The 17,095-nt window shown below is 41.1% G+C and overlaps 1 protein-coding gene across 6 annotated transcripts in view; it reads right to left on the bottom strand.

Annotated features, from left to right (window-relative positions):
• The window catches only part of LOC110503363 (leucine-rich repeat and fibronectin type III domain-containing protein 1), a 136,173-nt gene that overhangs the window by 20,999 nt on the left and 98,079 nt on the right, over positions 1-17,095 (bottom strand). For all 6 annotated transcript variants that reach the window (XM_090218623.1, XM_036961214.2, XM_090218624.1 and 3 more), the window contains one exon: positions 1,887-3,311. In XM_090218623.1, coding sequence (XP_090074749.1) covers positions 1,887-3,283 — 1,397 coding nt within the window. In that variant the 5' untranslated portion in view covers positions 3,284-3,311. The remainder of the gene's footprint in view (positions 1-1,886; positions 3,312-17,095) is intronic.

Here is a 17,095-nt window from a genome sequence, read left to right as displayed (position 1 = left end):
ATTTACAATGACGGCCTACACCGGTCCTATGGGACTACCAATCACGGCAGGTTGTGATTCAGGCCTTAATCAAACCAGTGATGCCTAGTAGTGACACCTCTAGCACTGAGATGCATTGCCTTAGACCGCTGCGCCTAATAGACACACATCAAATAGGCCTACGTACTCTGAGTAATGAGTAATGCAAAATGGCAGTGTTAGCACATACCTAGCTCATTTAAGATGGACTGAAATGAATGATTTAATTCCATGTATCAATTCTATAACCCAGGTATTAGAGTGCCCATTTTGCATTAGTCAGTTCTACAATATTCCTCATCATGAATTTATGTTGAAGATAAGGACATGGAACCTACACTAATTGAAGCATAGAACTCAAGAACTGTATATAACTATTATATTAATCAATTCTACAGCAATTCACAAATCAGATTGGCCAATAGGTAAAATTACTTTCTGCAATTCACGTTTGGCTATAGGCTGTACGCAAAAACTTTGGTTTAAAATTCCCATGATGGTATTAATAAAATATCTATTTGTCAAATGATCAGATAAACATTACTATAATAATCTCTGTTGTTTGACCCATTGTGCTTTTACTCATCAATGTGATGCAACCAAACCTTTCATTACTGGGGTCCTGAAAGGCACAGTGGTCTAAGACACTGCAGTACCTGGTTCGAATCCAGGCTGCATCACATCCAGCTGTGATTGGGAGTCCCATTTGGCGGCGCACAATTGGCCCAGCGTCGTCCGAGTTTGGCCGGGGTAGGCCGTCATTGTAAATAAGAAGTTGTTCTTAACTGACTTACCTAGTTAAATAAATACTATACAGCTGACTGCTAAATGGCAGCTCAACACCTTGTATGTGTTTAGTGAGTCATTCGTCAATGTGGAATAAATTACATGTTGTAATATCTATCATATTAAACAGGGTTCCCCTAATGTTCCACTGAGTTCTTCAAAATGGTAGAAGTCTGCAGCAGATAGCAATCATGTTCATGTCTGACTCATGGGTTTCCTGGGCACAATTATGTCCTATTGGGATTATGGTAAGGGATGGGGTTATTGTTGGTTTGATGATAAGGACTGGGAAGTGATAGTGCCTGCTGAAGCTAGATAATATTGAGACAAAAGGTTATATTTACTCTCTAAAGGCCAAGTCATAAGTGTTAATCGTATAATTTTTGTTTTCCCATAGGCCTAGAACTAACAACTGCAAATGTAAAGTCATACTAAGCATTTTTTTCTATTAAAACCAACATATAGTCTGTTAATGCACTCTTTTATCCCAAAACCATAATAAAATTGTGCACTTACTTACATTTAGTGACATAGTTAATTATACATCACCTATGCAGCTCTGGGAGTTATGGATCTATTATAATGGACTGTCATGTCATTCAGCAGATGGGCATTCCAGATGGCTCAGACCGTCTCCAGAGCTGGCTCAGACCTTCGCCCCCCGCCCCAACACAGCCCCATCCCCACCCCCTTTTTTGTTGTCGAGTTTAATGTCCTTGTCTATAACCGTTCTGTACTTTGTCATATATTTGTATGTTTTATGTAGACCTCAGTATCTGCTGCATATGCAGTAGCTAATGGGGATCCTAATAAACCAAACTAAACCAGCTTTCCACCAGCTCCAGTCCTCCAGCCACAGCGCTCCCATTCCTCCAGCCCCAGCGCTCCCATTCCTCTAGCCCCAGCGCTCCCATTCCTCCAGCCCCAGCGCTCCCATTCCTCCAGCCCCAGCGCTCCCATTCCTCCAGCCCCAGCACTCCCATTTCTCCAGCCCCAGCGCTCTCATTTCTCCAGCCCCAGCGCTCCCATTTTTCCAGCCCCAGCGCTCCCATTTCTCCAGCCCCAGCCCCCACATGGCTTACCTGTAAACCAGTGTGTCGTCTGCAGTGCTGTTGTACTGGATCTGGTACATCCTGATGCCTGGGATGTGGCGCTCGGAGGGCCAACGAATCACAGCCGAGGAGGAGGTCAGCTCGGCCACCACCACTCTCTTATCCTGGTGCTTGTCATGGCCCTTGGTGTCGTTGCCTGACTTGGAGGAGGTGGTGATGTCAGAGAGGCCCCGATCGGCCTCGCGCATGTGGTGCAATGTGTTGTTGACGAGCAATGGCAGAGGGATCATGTTGATCTCCACAGCAGCTGTGGCGATGCCGGCAGCATTGGAAGCCACACAGTTGAAGGCACCACTGTCCTTTAAGGTGGTGATGAGGATGTCCAAGGTACCGTTGTCATACAGGATAGTGCGGGAGTTGTTGTGCACCAGCTTACCGTCGGGGAAGCGCCAGTGGATGGCTGGGTCCGGGTCTCCCATGGCCTTGCACTTGAGGGTGACCCCCTGACCCTCCATGACGTAGGGCTTGGTGGATATGTGTTTGGTGATGAGCGGGGGCTCGCAGATGAACTCCTCCTCCTGGATGGACCAGAAGTACTTATCCATGAGATGCTCTGGGGAGGCGCAGGTCTCCAGGTCATCCTCCCGGGTCAGTCTGCGGAGCCATAGCAGCTCGCAGTTACAGTGGAGAGGGTTTCCCCCGAAGCTCACCGCCAGGGAGGACGGGTTGGAGCCCTTGGCATCTGACAGCACCTGGGCGTGCTGAAACAGGCTGTCCGGTGGTAGCTTCTGCAGCCGGTTGGAGGTCATATCCAGACGAACCAGCTTGGTGAGGAGCGTGAAAGTCCCAGCTCCAATGTGATCAATCAGGTTGTGATCAAGGGTGAGGGTGTTGATGTGGCTCATCCTGCCTATCTCCTCCCAGGGCAGGGTCCTCAGGTTGTTGTTGGACAGATCCAAGTCCTCGATGGTCGACACAAACTCATCAAAGGAGGTAGGGGCCACATGGTGGATCTGGTTGTTCCCCAGTATGAGGTGGCGGAGGTTGACCAGGCCTTTGAAGTGGTCGCTCTTGATGACACTGAGGCGGTTGCCATCCATGTGGAGGGCTCGTAGAGAGCGCAGGCCCAGGAAGGCGTTGGGCGTGATCTGGCTGATGGTGTTACGGGACAGGGTGAGGTGAACCAGGCTGGTCATGTTGAAAAAGTCTTTCCTGCGGATAATGGTGATGAAGTTGTCTGTGAGACGCAGCTCCACGGTCTTGCGGTCGATGGTTGGAGGCACAAACAACAGACCGGTCTTAGCGCAGAGCAGAGTCAGAGTGGGGGAGAGGTGCTGGCAGATGCAGCGGCCGGGGCAGTTGTAGCCCTTCACCAGCACCGCACACAGCAGTACACACAGCAGCACACACAAAACCAGACGCTCCATGGTCTGTCTGTCTATCAGGTTCCAGATCCTGGAACAGATAAAGATAGAGAAAGAAAGGGCAGAGATACATTAAAATAAGTATATTTGGCGGGTTTAAAAATCATACAATTTATATTATATACACAAATGGAGTCATCAACCAAGATGATTGAAACTGCCAGTAGGGTACCGGTCACCAGAGAGACATGTCAGAGGTTGTTGATAGCGTGGTGAGATGATAGATGACTGAACTGTACTGCCCCAGCTTTGGTATTATCCCTTAAAAAACAGAGAATAGTCCAGCAAAACAAACACAAAGTGGCTAATATGCCATGCCAGCAGACTGTCGATCCCATCCAAATTTGAATAGTTGCGGTGTTGTTTTTACATGGAGCTAATATGTCATATACTTCCCTATCATACCGTATGCTTGTGTGTTTGTCTAGCTCTGAACTTCACAACAGTGTAGGGAATTAAGGGGAGAAGGGGTACTTGTCAGCACTGCTTAAGGATTTATATGGCCTTTTCATGCTCCCTTCACTCTTCATGCTTCAGAACTGTACTGCAGAATTAGACATGAGTCTGTCAAGTAAATCATAGCAACAAAACATGAAGGTGAAAAGTGAGATGAGAGACATTGGTTCTAAATCCATCAGATGGAGGTATTATTAGATGGTTCTTCGGTGTTGAGGCTGATGTTCAGATTCTCTGATCCCCATTTAGTGCTATTGATCCAGCTCTGAGAGCATAAGTCTGCAGTGACAGGTGCAGAAAGAGATCCTTGGGTGTAATAACCACCAAATCACAATGAAAGCCCATTCTTTCATGACTGCTGCCATATCCCCATGCAGTACTTTTCCCTCTTTTCGGTATCAATCTTTGTTGCTGATGCATTTAACACTCGATGTTTATCACAGACGGAGCCCATGTATAGGGAGGGATATGATGATAACTGACTGTTCTCCACGGATAACCAATCATTCCTGGCTATGTATTTTTTTTTAAATAACAACCGTCTACTTGTCTAGACTGGCAGTCTTTTGATTTGTCTTTAGCTTGCCTTTCATCTTTTCCTTTGGATCAGATGTTCTTTATCTTTCCATTTCTTTATTGTATATCACACATCAAAGATTCATATCATATGACATGAATCTTTTGATTGTTTTACTAAGAAAACATATGTTCTACTTTTTTTTCTAAGAACCCCCAGACATAGAGAGCAGAACATGAACAATAACTAATAAGTTTAAGACTATGACAAGCTATTTTATTCATATGTGTATATTTCCTGTATGTATATTTGCATTTCGGTTAATTCAGTTCATCAGGATGTCACGGGAGGCTTTATTGCTGGTAGCACACTGTGCCTGGCTTGTGTAAATTATTTATATCAATCTGACCCTTTTTTAGAAGCTGGAGAGGTAAAATTAATAAAGTAGGTTATAGAAAACATAATCTCATTTCATACAACAAAAGTATTATACAATGAATGTGTTCTCGGTTGGTCTGAATATATATATGTTTCATCGGCGCAAAACATCAATTGTCTCATATACTTTTAGGTAGAACATTGTTCTCCAACAATTGTGTAAGCATTCAAATGGTAACTAGGCCACAGAGCTTATGGTTTCTCTGAGGACCATCTGTGCTCTAGCGTTTCCTGCCATCACCATTGAGGATACTCTATTGATCTCTCAGCATCTCCGGTGAAGAAAGAAAACTTTGTTGCCAAGGCAACTCTGGGGTAGAATGTAGGTCTTTCAATTGCATTAAGATGTTAAGCTGCCAGAAAAATAAGGTTTCAACCCTAATGGAGATAGAGAAGATAAGGACATTTACAAGGGAAGATAAGGACATTTACAAGATATTGTATCAGCCACCCACTTCAAAACCACATTATGTGTGTCTATAGGTGAGGAGGACCCGAGGAGCACATAGAACTATGCATTGGAATTCAGGTGCAAACTGAAATGAATGAAAGAGTAATATACTGGTGGCAAGTCTGTCTTTGTATTTAATTGAGGATATTTCTTGTACCGGGGAAGAACTCTCAAATGATTCCGGCTTAAAATCGTATTACTGCATTATACACCAGCCACTCTTTTGGAGGGACTGCAGATGAAGATGTGAGGAGCTCATGACATACTGTATTTGCTCTGAGCGGCAAAAGACAGCGTTCATAAGACTACCTAGTGGTCCAGTCCAACCTTAGCCAATCACAACAAACAAGCCACAACAAATTGACACTAGTCAATAATCTACATAATGAGTTTAAAAGCATGATAGTGCATTTTAATCGACTAAATTATTCCAATATATGCATATTCATTATCAATTAAAAGTCTAATTATGACATTCATTAATTATTCAGAACATTTCTTAGTTAAATAACCTCCATAACTAGTGTCTAATATCCAATTAACAAATTGGCCCCTATCAAGAAGAGATTATTATTTGAAATGTAGTATCAAAACATCTGACTAATCCACACAGAATATCAAGAATGTCAATTCCCCATTGTCATTGGGATCTTACTAAAATTATCAATGCAAGCACACAATAGTGTATTCAACAGTATATTATATTAAACATGTTCTGCTATCAACACATATCAATTAAAATCAAATGAATATGAGTTTGAATGGGACATTGTAAATAGTCAATTATAACTGACCACAAAAGCAATGTCCTATTCATAGTTCAGAAAAGGCCACCTCATTGTATACACAAGCAGAACGTGGTCAAGTAATGCTTATTTATTTCCTATGTGACTGTCTGGCGAGAGTAAATTAGACAATGTAGGCAGTGAACTTTTAGCTGCCCCACAGTGACTCTCGTCAGGAAACCAGCATAATTATTGACATGCTGAGTTAATTGGAGTCAGTTCCATCTCCGCCACTAAGCCAAGCTCTGTGTGGTGCTACACAACCCTGGGGAGTTCTGGTCCCATCGAGAGAATACCTCGGTAAATAGAGGACATTTGCATTTTATAATTATAGCCACATGCAAATGGCGAAAAGGATGCAGAGTAATGTGCCCTGTATTTTCAATTTCATACCTCGCCCAAAAACGTACTCAGGGAAAGTAATTGAAAAGTACTAACTAGAGTCACAGCCTTTAACTGTGGCAAATTCCTAAGAAGGAAGACTTTGCCATCCTACTAAATTGTAGGAAGGATTAAATGGTTATTTGAACAACAAGTAATTGTCAGAGGTTTATTCTACACCTACATTGACATTTTGCTAGTCTTTTTCCTAAAATCCAAGGGAATCTAAATGGTTTTGCTCCACAGTGAATTTGAACAGGCTGTGAATTTGAAGAGTAAATGTGTGCAAGCCTTGATTGAGCCTTGAGACAAATTATGTGCTTGATTTATATTGAACAATTCGTTTTCTATTGTCAAGAAACCTATACAACAAATGATGGCACTTGGCTGCCAACACTGAATACAGCAGTCGAGGCTCCTCAGAGGAGGAAGGGGAGGACCATCCTCCTCAGTGAATTTCATATAAAGAAAAATTGTAAAACATTGAAAAGGTTATCCTTTTTTAGATAAAACTATACTAAATATATTAATGTCACCAAATAATTCACTGTTTTGTAATGAAGGTCTACAGTAGCCTCAACAACACTCTGTAGGGTAGCACCATGGTGTAGCCGGAGGACAGCTAGCTTCCATCCTCCTCTTGGTACATTGACTTCAATACAAAACCTAGGAGGCTCTTGGTTCTCACCCCCTTCCATAAACTTGCATAGTAATTATGACAACTTCCGGAGGACATCCTCCAATCTAGCAGAGCTCTTGCAGCATGAACTCACATGTTGTCCACCCAATCAAAGTATCAGCAAATTAATCTAATACTGAAAGCATAAGCTACAGCTAGCTAGCGCTGGAGTGCATAAAATTGGGTGGGTAGTTGACTCAAAGAGAGAGAAAGACAATAGTTGAACAGTTTTTTAACAAATTAATTTATTCGCAAATGAAGGAGAAGCAAGAGAAAGTAATATTTTTCAGTTTTACTTTCTTAGCTAGCAAATGCAGCTGGCTAGTTTAGTTACTCAAACACCCTGCTCAAACAGAGGGATGCTATGTTAGCTAGCTGGCTATGACTATCCAACACAACACTGGAACTCTTACAAGTCAAGGTAAGCTTTTGGTTTTATAATTTTCTTGCCCCCGGGACCTGCCGGTGGTCCCGTTACTGGATGATTGTAGTGGGTTTACTAAAGTACTAGTTCTATTAGCTATGTTCTAGGACGTTACTTAGCTAATATGGGGAAAACTATGTAGGCTGTGTGTAGCGGTTATGATGTTGTTTGGCTTGTATTTTCTGTTTGTTTTTTCGCCTGGTCACATACAGCTGATGTGTTGGTCATTGAAGTCCACAACGAAGGGAAAAGATGAGAGGAGGAGAGTGCATAGAGGCAAGAAGGAATACAATGTGGCTGCTATGAATGTCAACTGTGCTTATGTGTGAATAGGGTGTATTCATTCCACCGATTCTGTTGAAAAACGTTTCTTATAAATAGAAGTAAATGTAACGGAATAAAAATACCTGAATTGTCCAATAGAAACTCTCGTTTTCAACTGTTGGACTAATAATTACACCCTAGATAAGCTAGATGCAGGCCATAGTGTGCAAGGCGGTATTGAATGTGTCACTGTCTGTCCATGTGTCACTGTCTCATCTCAAATTTTTCTCTCAACCTGTGGGCACCTACGTTGTAAACTTTCATTCATAGGCTAAGTTGTAGCAACTAGAGGTCGACCGATTCATCCGAATGGCCGATTAACTAGGGCTGATTTCAAGTTTTCATAACAATTGGAAATCGGTATTTTTGGGCACCGATTTGGGCAATATTATTATATTTTTAAAAAATGTACACTTTTATTTAATCTTTATTTAACTAGGCAAGTCAGTTAAGAACACATTCTTATTTTCAATGACGGCCTAGGAACGGTGGGTTAACTGCCTCGTTCAGGGGCAGAACGACAGGTTTTTACCTTTTCAGCTCGGGAGATTCAATCTTGCAGCCTTACAGTTAACTAGTCCAATGCTCTAACCACCTGATTACATTGCACTCCACAAGGAGACTGCCTGTTACGCGAATGCAGTAAGCCAAGGTAAGTTGCTAGCTAGCATTAAACTTATCTTATAAAAAACAATCAATCAATCATAATCACTAGTTAACTACACATGGTTGATGATATTACTAGTTTATCTAGCGTGTCCTGCGTTGCATATAATCGATGCGGTGCGTATCACAGAAGTATATATTTTTAAACCTGCATATTTAGCTAAAAGAAATCCAGGTTAGCAGGCAATATTAACCAGGGGAAATTGTGTCACTTCTCTTGCGTTCATTGCACGCTTGAGTCAGTGTATATGCAACAGTTTTGGCCGCCTAATTTGCCAGAATTTTACGTAATTATGACATAACATTGAAGGTTGTGCAATGTAACAGGTATGTTTAGACTTATGGATGTCACCCGTTAGATAAAATACGGAACGGTTCCATATTTCACAGAAGAAAATAACATCTTGTTTTCGAGATGATAGTTTCCGGATTCGGCCATATTAATGACCTAAGGCTCGTATTTCTGTGTGTTATCATGTTATAACTAAGTCTATGATTTGATAGAGCAGTCTGACTGAGCGATGGTGGGCACCAGCAGGCTCGTAAGCATTCATTCAAACAGCACATTAGTGCGTTTGCCAGCAGCAGTTTATGACTTCAAGCCTATCGACTCCCAAGATTAGGCTGGTGTAACAGATGTGAAATGGCTAGCTAGTTAGCGGGGTGCGCGCTAATAGCGTTTCAAATGTCACTCGCTCTGAGACTTGGAGTGGTTGTTCCCCTTGCTCTGCATGGGTAACGCTGCTTTGAGGGTGGCTGTTGTGTTCCTGGATCAAGCCCAGGTAGGAGCGAGGAGAGGGACGGAAGCTATACTGTTACACTGGCAAAATTAAAGTGCCTATAAGAACATCCAATAGTCAAAGGTTAATGAAATACAAATGGTATAGAGAGAAATAGTCCTATAATTCCTATAATAACTACAACCTAAAACTTCTTACCTGGGAATATTGAAGACTCGTGTTAAAAGGAACCACCAGCTTTCATACGTTCTCATGTTCTGAGCAAGGAACTTAAACGTTAGCTTTCTTACATGGCACATATTGCACTTTTACTTTCTTCTCAAACACTTTGGTTTTGCATTATTTAAACCAAATTGAACATGTTTCATTATTTATTTGAGGCTAAATGTATTTTATTGATGTATTATATTAAGTTAAAATAAGTGTTCATTCAGTATTGTTGGAATTGTCATTATTACAAATAAATTGTAAAAAAATCGTCTGATTAATCGGTAAAGGCTTTTTTTGGTCCTCCAATAATCGGTATCGGTATCGGCATTGAAAAATCAGAATCGGTCGACCTCTAGTAGCAACCTCATGATGGTTATAGGGACAATTTGAGTATCATATAGTAGCCTAAACCTATCGATGTTACATTGAACTGGGTGAATATGAATGACAGTCATCCGACATGCTGTAATAGAAATAAGGCCATGCTCATGAAACAAACAAATTGTCCTCCCTCATCACAAACGGCACTGACCGCCACTGGAATACAGTAAGTGCACTGTACAGAATCCCTGCTCTGAAGTAATACCCAACAAATTGTACCCTGATACAGACATGTTTACAACCACTGAAAAACATCATCCACAAAGCCCGGATTAGGTCCATGAAATTCTTCATTATGATGACTTGGAAAACAGAAAAGACAAACTATGCAAAAAGGAATTACTGGATGTGTTGTTGAATTAAGCATAAATTGTAAACACCGAGCCAGAAAGCCTCCCCAGTCAGCTCCCTTAATTAATTAGGATAATAATCAGGACAATGCAAAGTCCTCTTATTTGAGCTGTCCACTTGCCCATTTTCAGTATGCTGTGAGAAGTTGTGCATAGCTCTGTGCTGAGAATAAGAAATAACATTCCACAGTAAACACTATGCTGAGAACACTGGGAGAGCAATTAAGATCTACCTTAACTTCATTGTTTATGTTTTCTGTTAAATTACTGCATAGGGGCAGTATATTGAGATATTTTGAGATATATTCTGCATGATTCATTGCAGGTGAATCATGAATGAAAATGAGTCATCGGCAAAAGCACTAAATTACTGTATGTTATTGTATAACCTGTTACCAGATCAATTACTACAAAATGTGTTCTCTAGGCTGGTTGTTGTTATCCCTTATCCTATAATACAGCTTTAGGACAATGAGCAGCTGTACAAAAACTCCCACTTTCTTTATTCAAGGACAGTATTGTGTTCTCTACTGCTTTTGTCCGCCTGGTACATACTAACAAAATTAGGATAATAGGGAACAGTATGAATATAAACAAACTGTAATCTATGCATTCAAATTGCTAACATTTTTCAAGCTGAATAGAACAAGGACAGGAGCTGTCATGATTGTTGAAGAAATCTACCAAAAATCATATTATTTTCCTGACTAGCCTTCATTTTCACAGGAGTAGGAGTTTGAAAGTGTTGAAAGTGGATGATTATTTGATTGTCTAGACAGTTCTCTCTGTAAGTTCACAAAGTCATAAGGCAATGATTGATATAACACAGACCATTTCATTGATGTTCCTTAATTATCCCATTGAGATTGATTGACAATGGATGCATTTCTATTGTGAGATATATAAAAAAAAATTGATAGGCACTTGGAAAATAAACATTCAAATGAGATGGAATAGTGCAAACATGATAAAGGGCAAAAGGCGATGCAATTTCAAGACTATTACCACTTTGTTTATTCTGAAAGCATTATTTACCTGAAATACCATTGACATCCAAGTGATCAAGTGGAGATATTTAGACTGCAAGTAGAAAAACAAATTCTACTCCACTTGAATCCTGAAGATCCCTGATGTAATAAAACACTGTTGTATACCGTTTATACTATTAATGTAAATACAGTGCCTTGCGAAAGTATTCGGCCCCCTTGAACTTTGCGACCTTTTGCCACATTTCAGGCTTCAAACATAAAGATATAAAACTGTATTTTTTTGTGAAGAATCAACAACAAGTGGGACACAATCATGAAGTGGAACGACATTTATTGGATATTTCAAACTTTTTTAACAAATCAAAAACTGAAAAATTGGGCGTGCAAAATTATTCAGCCCCTTTACTTTCAGTGCAGCAAACTCTCTCCAGAAGTTCAGTGAGGATCTCTGAATGATCCAATGTTGACCTAAATGACTAATGATGATAAATACAATCCACCTGTGTGTAATCAAGTCTCCGTATAAATGCACCTGCACTGTGATAGTCTCAGAGGTCCGTTAAAAGCGCAGAGAGCATCATGAAGAACAAGGAACACACCAGGCAGGTCCGAGATACTCTTGTGAAGAAGTTTAAAGCCGGATTTGGATACAAAAAGATTTCCCAAGCTTTAAACATCCCAAGGAGCACTGTGCAAGCGATAATATTGAAATGGAAGGAGTATCAGACCACTGCAAATCTACCAAGACCTGGCCGTCCCTCTAAACTTTCAGCTCATACAAGGAGAAGACTGATCAGAGATGCAGCCAAGAGGCCCATGATCACTCTGGATGAACTACAGAGATCTACAGCTGAGGTGGGAGACTCTGTCCATAGGACAACAATCAGTCGTATATTGCACAAATCTGGCCTTTATGGAAGAGTGGCAAGAAGAAAGCCATTTCTTAAAGATATCCATAAAAAGTGTTGTTTAAAGTTTGCCACAAGCCACCTGGGAGACACACCAAACATGTGGAAGAAGGTGCTCTGGTCAGATGAAACCAAAATTGAACTTTTTGGCAACAATGCAAAACGTTATGTTTGGCGTAAAAGCAACACAGCTGAACACACCATCCCCACTGTCAAACATGGTGGTGGCAGCATCATGGTTTGGGCTTGCTTTTCTTCAGCAGGGACAGGGAAGATTGTTAAAATTGATGGGAAGATGGATGGAGCCAAATACAGGACCATTCTGGAAGAAAACCTGACCGCGTCTGCAAAAGACCTGAGACTGGGACGGAGATTTGTCTTCCAACAAGACAATGATCCAAAACATAAAGCAAAATCTACAATGGAATGGTTCAAAAATAAACATATCCAAGTGTTAGAATGGCCAAGTCAAAGTCCAGACCTGAATCCAATCGAGAATCTGTGGAAAGAACTGAAAACTGCTGTTCACAAATGCTCTCCATCCAACCTCACTGAGCTCGAGCTGTTTTGCAAGGAGGAATGGGACAAAATGTCAGTCTCTCGATGTGCAAAACTGATAGAGACATACCCCAAGCGACTTACAGCTGTAATCGCAGCAAAAGGTGGCGCTACAAAGTATTAACTTAAGGGGGCTGAATAATTTTGCACGCCCAATTTTTCAGTTTTTGATTTGTTAAAAAAGTTTGAAATATCCAATAAATGTCATTCCACTTCATGATTGTGTCCCACTTGTTGTTGATTCTTCACAAAAAAATACAGTTTTATATCTTTATGTTTGAAGCCTGAAATGTGGCAAAAGGTCGCAAAGTTTAAGGGGGCCGAATACTTTCGCAAGGCACTGTAGTCCTGGACTGTAGAAAAAAATACTACTTATAGTAGCCTACTCAGTTTGTTGAAGATAGAGGATTGAGTGACTCATGATTAAAAGTAGTAGTCTGCTCCAGCTGGAGACAAAGAAGGATATAGTAGAGGTTGGGGTATGGAGGTGGATAAGCCCAGAAGCCAGTGGAGCAGTCTAGCTCTGTGCTGAGTAGTATTTAGTCAATATTCCCTGTGTCCACTGGTTGTTGTTGCATTAATGTGTCCTTCCAGTGGTGAACCACCAGGAAACAGTCGGTCACTGACTACATTAACCATTTTTCTTTAGCTACCGTGGAAATTAGCTGCTTCCAGTCTTAAAGCCATGCCTTAGGGAGATAAACACAACTTAAATTGCTTAGACATTTGACCTTTACAGTCCACTTTTAAAAGCACTATTATTCCAATGTAATAAATCCGAAAATTGAACTGACAAAATAAAATCGCCAGAGGACTGTGAGCTAGTGAGCTTAGAGGGTGGTGTGATGGATTGGAGAGTAGAGGGTAAATGTAGTGGACATGAGTTTGATGCAGTGAACATATGATCTTAGGTAAACATATACATTATATACAGTGCATTCGGAAAGTATTCAGACCCCTTGACTTTTTCCACATTATTTTTCCACATTCCACCAATTGTAAAATTGATAATAGTATTTTTCCTTCATCAATCTACACACAATACCCCATAATGACAAAGCAAAAACAGGTTTTTTTTAAATGTTACAAATAAAAGCGTAAAAATCACATTTGCGTAAATATTCAGATCGTTTACTCGGTACAATGGCGCTGCCGTTTTACGGGCTCCTAACCAATTGTGCTATTTTGTGTGTTTTTCACGTTATTTGTAACTTATTTTGTACGTAATGTTTCTGTCACCGTCTCTTATGACCGGATGAGCTCTCTAAACTGGACCGTTTTATCTCCATCTCATCATTCAAAGACTCAATCATGGACATTCTCACTGATAGTTGTGGCTGCTTAACGTGATGTATTGTTGTCTCTACCTTCTTACTTTTTGTGCTGTTGTCTGTGCCCAGTAATGTTTGTACCATGTTTGTGCTGCTACCATGTTGTGTTGCTACCATGTTGTTGTCATGTTGTGTTGCTACCCTGCTGTGTTTTCGTGTGTTGCTGCTACGCTGTGTTGTTGTCTTACGTCTCTCTTTATGTAGTGTTGTGGTGTCTCTCTTGTAGTGATGTGTGTTTTGTCCTATATTTTTATTCCCAGCCCCCATTCCTGCAGGAGGCCTTTAGCCTTCTGTTGGCCATCATTGTAAATAAGAATTTGTTGTTAACTGACTTGCCTAGTTAAATAAAGGTTAAATAAAATTAAAATTAAAAAAATCGAATAAAGACTATCCTACCAACGGGACATCAAAATCTGTTCTTCTGTTTCGCCGATTCGTGGCTGAAGGACGACATGGATAACATACAGCATTGGCGAGATAGAACAGCTGCATCTGGTAAGACAAGGGGTGATGACTGTGTCTATTTGTCAATAACAGCTGGTGCACAAAATCTAATATTAAGGAAGTCTCAAGGTTTTTAGAGTATCTCACATTATTTACCAAGAGAGTTTTCATCTATATTCTTCGTAGCTGTATATTTACCACCACAAACCGATGCTTGCACTAAGACCGCACACAATGAGCTGTTTACTGTCATAAGCAAACAAGAAAATGCTCATCCAGAGGCGGCTCTCCTAGTAGCCGGGGACTTTAATGTAGGGAAACTTAAATCCATTTGACCTAATTTCTACCAGCTTGTTACATGTGCAACTGAAGGAAAACAAATTCTAGACCACCTTTACTCCACCCCCCCCCCCCCCTCCGTTTTGTACGCTGCTGCTACTTGCTGTTTATTATCTATGCATAGTCACTTCACCCCCACCTCATGGCTTGGTTTTTGCTCTGACATGCACTGTCAACTGTGGGACCTTATATAGACAGGTGTGTGCCTTACCAAATCATGTCCAGTCAATTTAATTTACCACAGGTGGACTCAAGTTGAAGAAATAGCTCAAGGATGATCAATGGAAACAGGATGCACCTGAGCTCAACTTCAAGTCTCGCAGCAAAGGGTCTGAATACTTATGTAAATTAGGTATATGTTGATTATCAATACATTTGCAAAAAAAAATGTTTTTGCTTTGTCATTATGGGGTGTTGTGTGTGGATTGATGAGGAATTGTTTTTATTTAATCAACTTTAGAATAAGGCTGTAACATATCAAAATGTGGAAAATGTCAATGGGTCTGAATACTTTCCAAATGCACTGTATACACAAAAGTATGTGGGCACCCCTTCAAATGAGTGGATTTGGCTATTTCAGCCACACCCATTGCTGACAGGTGTATAAAATCGAGCACACAGCTAGCATACAACAACATTCTAGACGATTCTGTGCTTCCAACATTGTGGCAACAGTTTGGGGAAGGCCCTTTCCTGTTTCAGCATGACAATGCGAGTCCATACAGAAATGGTTTGTCGAGATCGGTGTGGAAGAACTTGATTGGCCTGCACAGAGCCCTGACCTCAACCCCATCAAACACTTTTGGGATGAATTGGAACGCCGACTGCGAGCCAGGCCTAATCGCCCAACATCAGTGCCCGACCTCACTAATGCTCTTGTGTTATATCAGCAAAGGGGGGACCAACTCCATATGAATGCCAATGATTTTGGAATGAGATGTTCAACAAGCTGGTGTCCTACACTACATGACCGAAAGTATGTACCATATAGGAGGAAAATAAATACCTGAGGGAGTGACAGGGGCCTTTGGCTCTTCTGCTACAAATAGCATCTTTGGAGGGGGTGCTATCTGAAATTACTTCTAATTTCCTGTCACTGGCTAATTAATAATTTGCAGACATGAAATCAAAATTTAAAGGATTATGGTCCACAATTTAATATTGGGGCTGATTTAATAGTGTTACTTCAGTTTCGGTCATTTAAGAGTCATAAAGGTGGACTCAGGGACCATGTCTTGGTTATGATGTATGGTCTGAGACAGCTATGCTATGGCATATTAAAGAAATAGTTATGCTTAAAGTCTATTTGAAATGTCTTCTTGGGTCATACGACTGCAATAAGTGCATTTCCTTCAAGCTCGTTTGGTAATACTGGTAAGACAACCACATTTAGATTCAGTGTGACAGAAAATGTGGCTATTGATGCATAGAAAGTTAAAATTTCAAATAAGTGAAAAAGAAGTCAATACAAATGTAAGCCTTTAACTTGAGTTTTGGCCAGAGTAGTTGCTGCAGCTCTGTTTTATGTTCACACGTTCAGACTGCACATTAATTATTCTACATGGGACAGATTTAGAGACTACTCTGAGAAAAAAAGCCTTGAAAAGTCATCACACAGTCTAATAAACTGTGAATTAAACCCCAGTTTCTTTGTTTTCAAATCTCCCACCCTGTGTTTATGCAATTTACCACCCTGCACCAGGCTTAATCTTTAACAGCAAAGCAACCTGCTCGATGCCATTATTACACTTTAATATAGCCCTGCTCCTGCAACTCATCCAGAAAGCTAAAGCCAGGCGAGCTCATTGTGCTGCCAGGGCCACTTATATCAGGCCTGCTTCATGTGCTCCTCCTCCTCCTTACTCCCCCCTACCCATGAGCCAATGCAAATGACAGTAACAGCTTGGACGTGACAGTAATTGCAAGTGGTGCGAGCTCTGCTCCAAGGCCAGGCATGAAGGCAGATGAAGGCCGGGAGGAGTGCTGCCAGGCCTCTTTGAGGACACTGCGTCTCCCGTATGCACGAGTAGACAGTGGAAAGAGAGGAGGCTCACAACCAGTTTCTCATTTGCCTGCAAGTCCCATGGTGCACTCTCACTATGTACTTAACGAAAGGAAAGCAGTAGGCTGGGCTCCTTCTTTCATGGTCTTGTTTACTCCATCACACAGTTGGACACCAATACTGCCTGGATGAGATATTGGCCATCTCATTGATCATAGCACCAATACACTGAACAGGCAACATTTAGAAGTAATAGCAGCTTTTGAACAATGAGACTGAGGATAGTGAAATACATTCTTATGCAAAGCTGGCATACCACAAGTGTCATTAACTTGACTGAGGAACACATAACAAATCTTGTGTTGGGAAAACCACCACTTTTTTATCTACAGTACATCAATGCAATAAGGCAATGTTTCACCACAGTTCTTTGATAGTAGTG

Source organism: Oncorhynchus mykiss, chromosome 24, assembly GCF_057628025.1.
Source record: "Oncorhynchus mykiss isolate SJ-2025 chromosome 24, ASM5762802v1, whole genome shotgun sequence".
Lineage (NCBI taxonomy): Eukaryota > Metazoa > Chordata > Actinopteri > Salmoniformes > Salmonidae > Oncorhynchus > Oncorhynchus mykiss.
The sequence above is the reverse complement of the archived record's forward strand: the minus strand, read 5'-3'. Positions and strand labels throughout refer to the sequence as shown.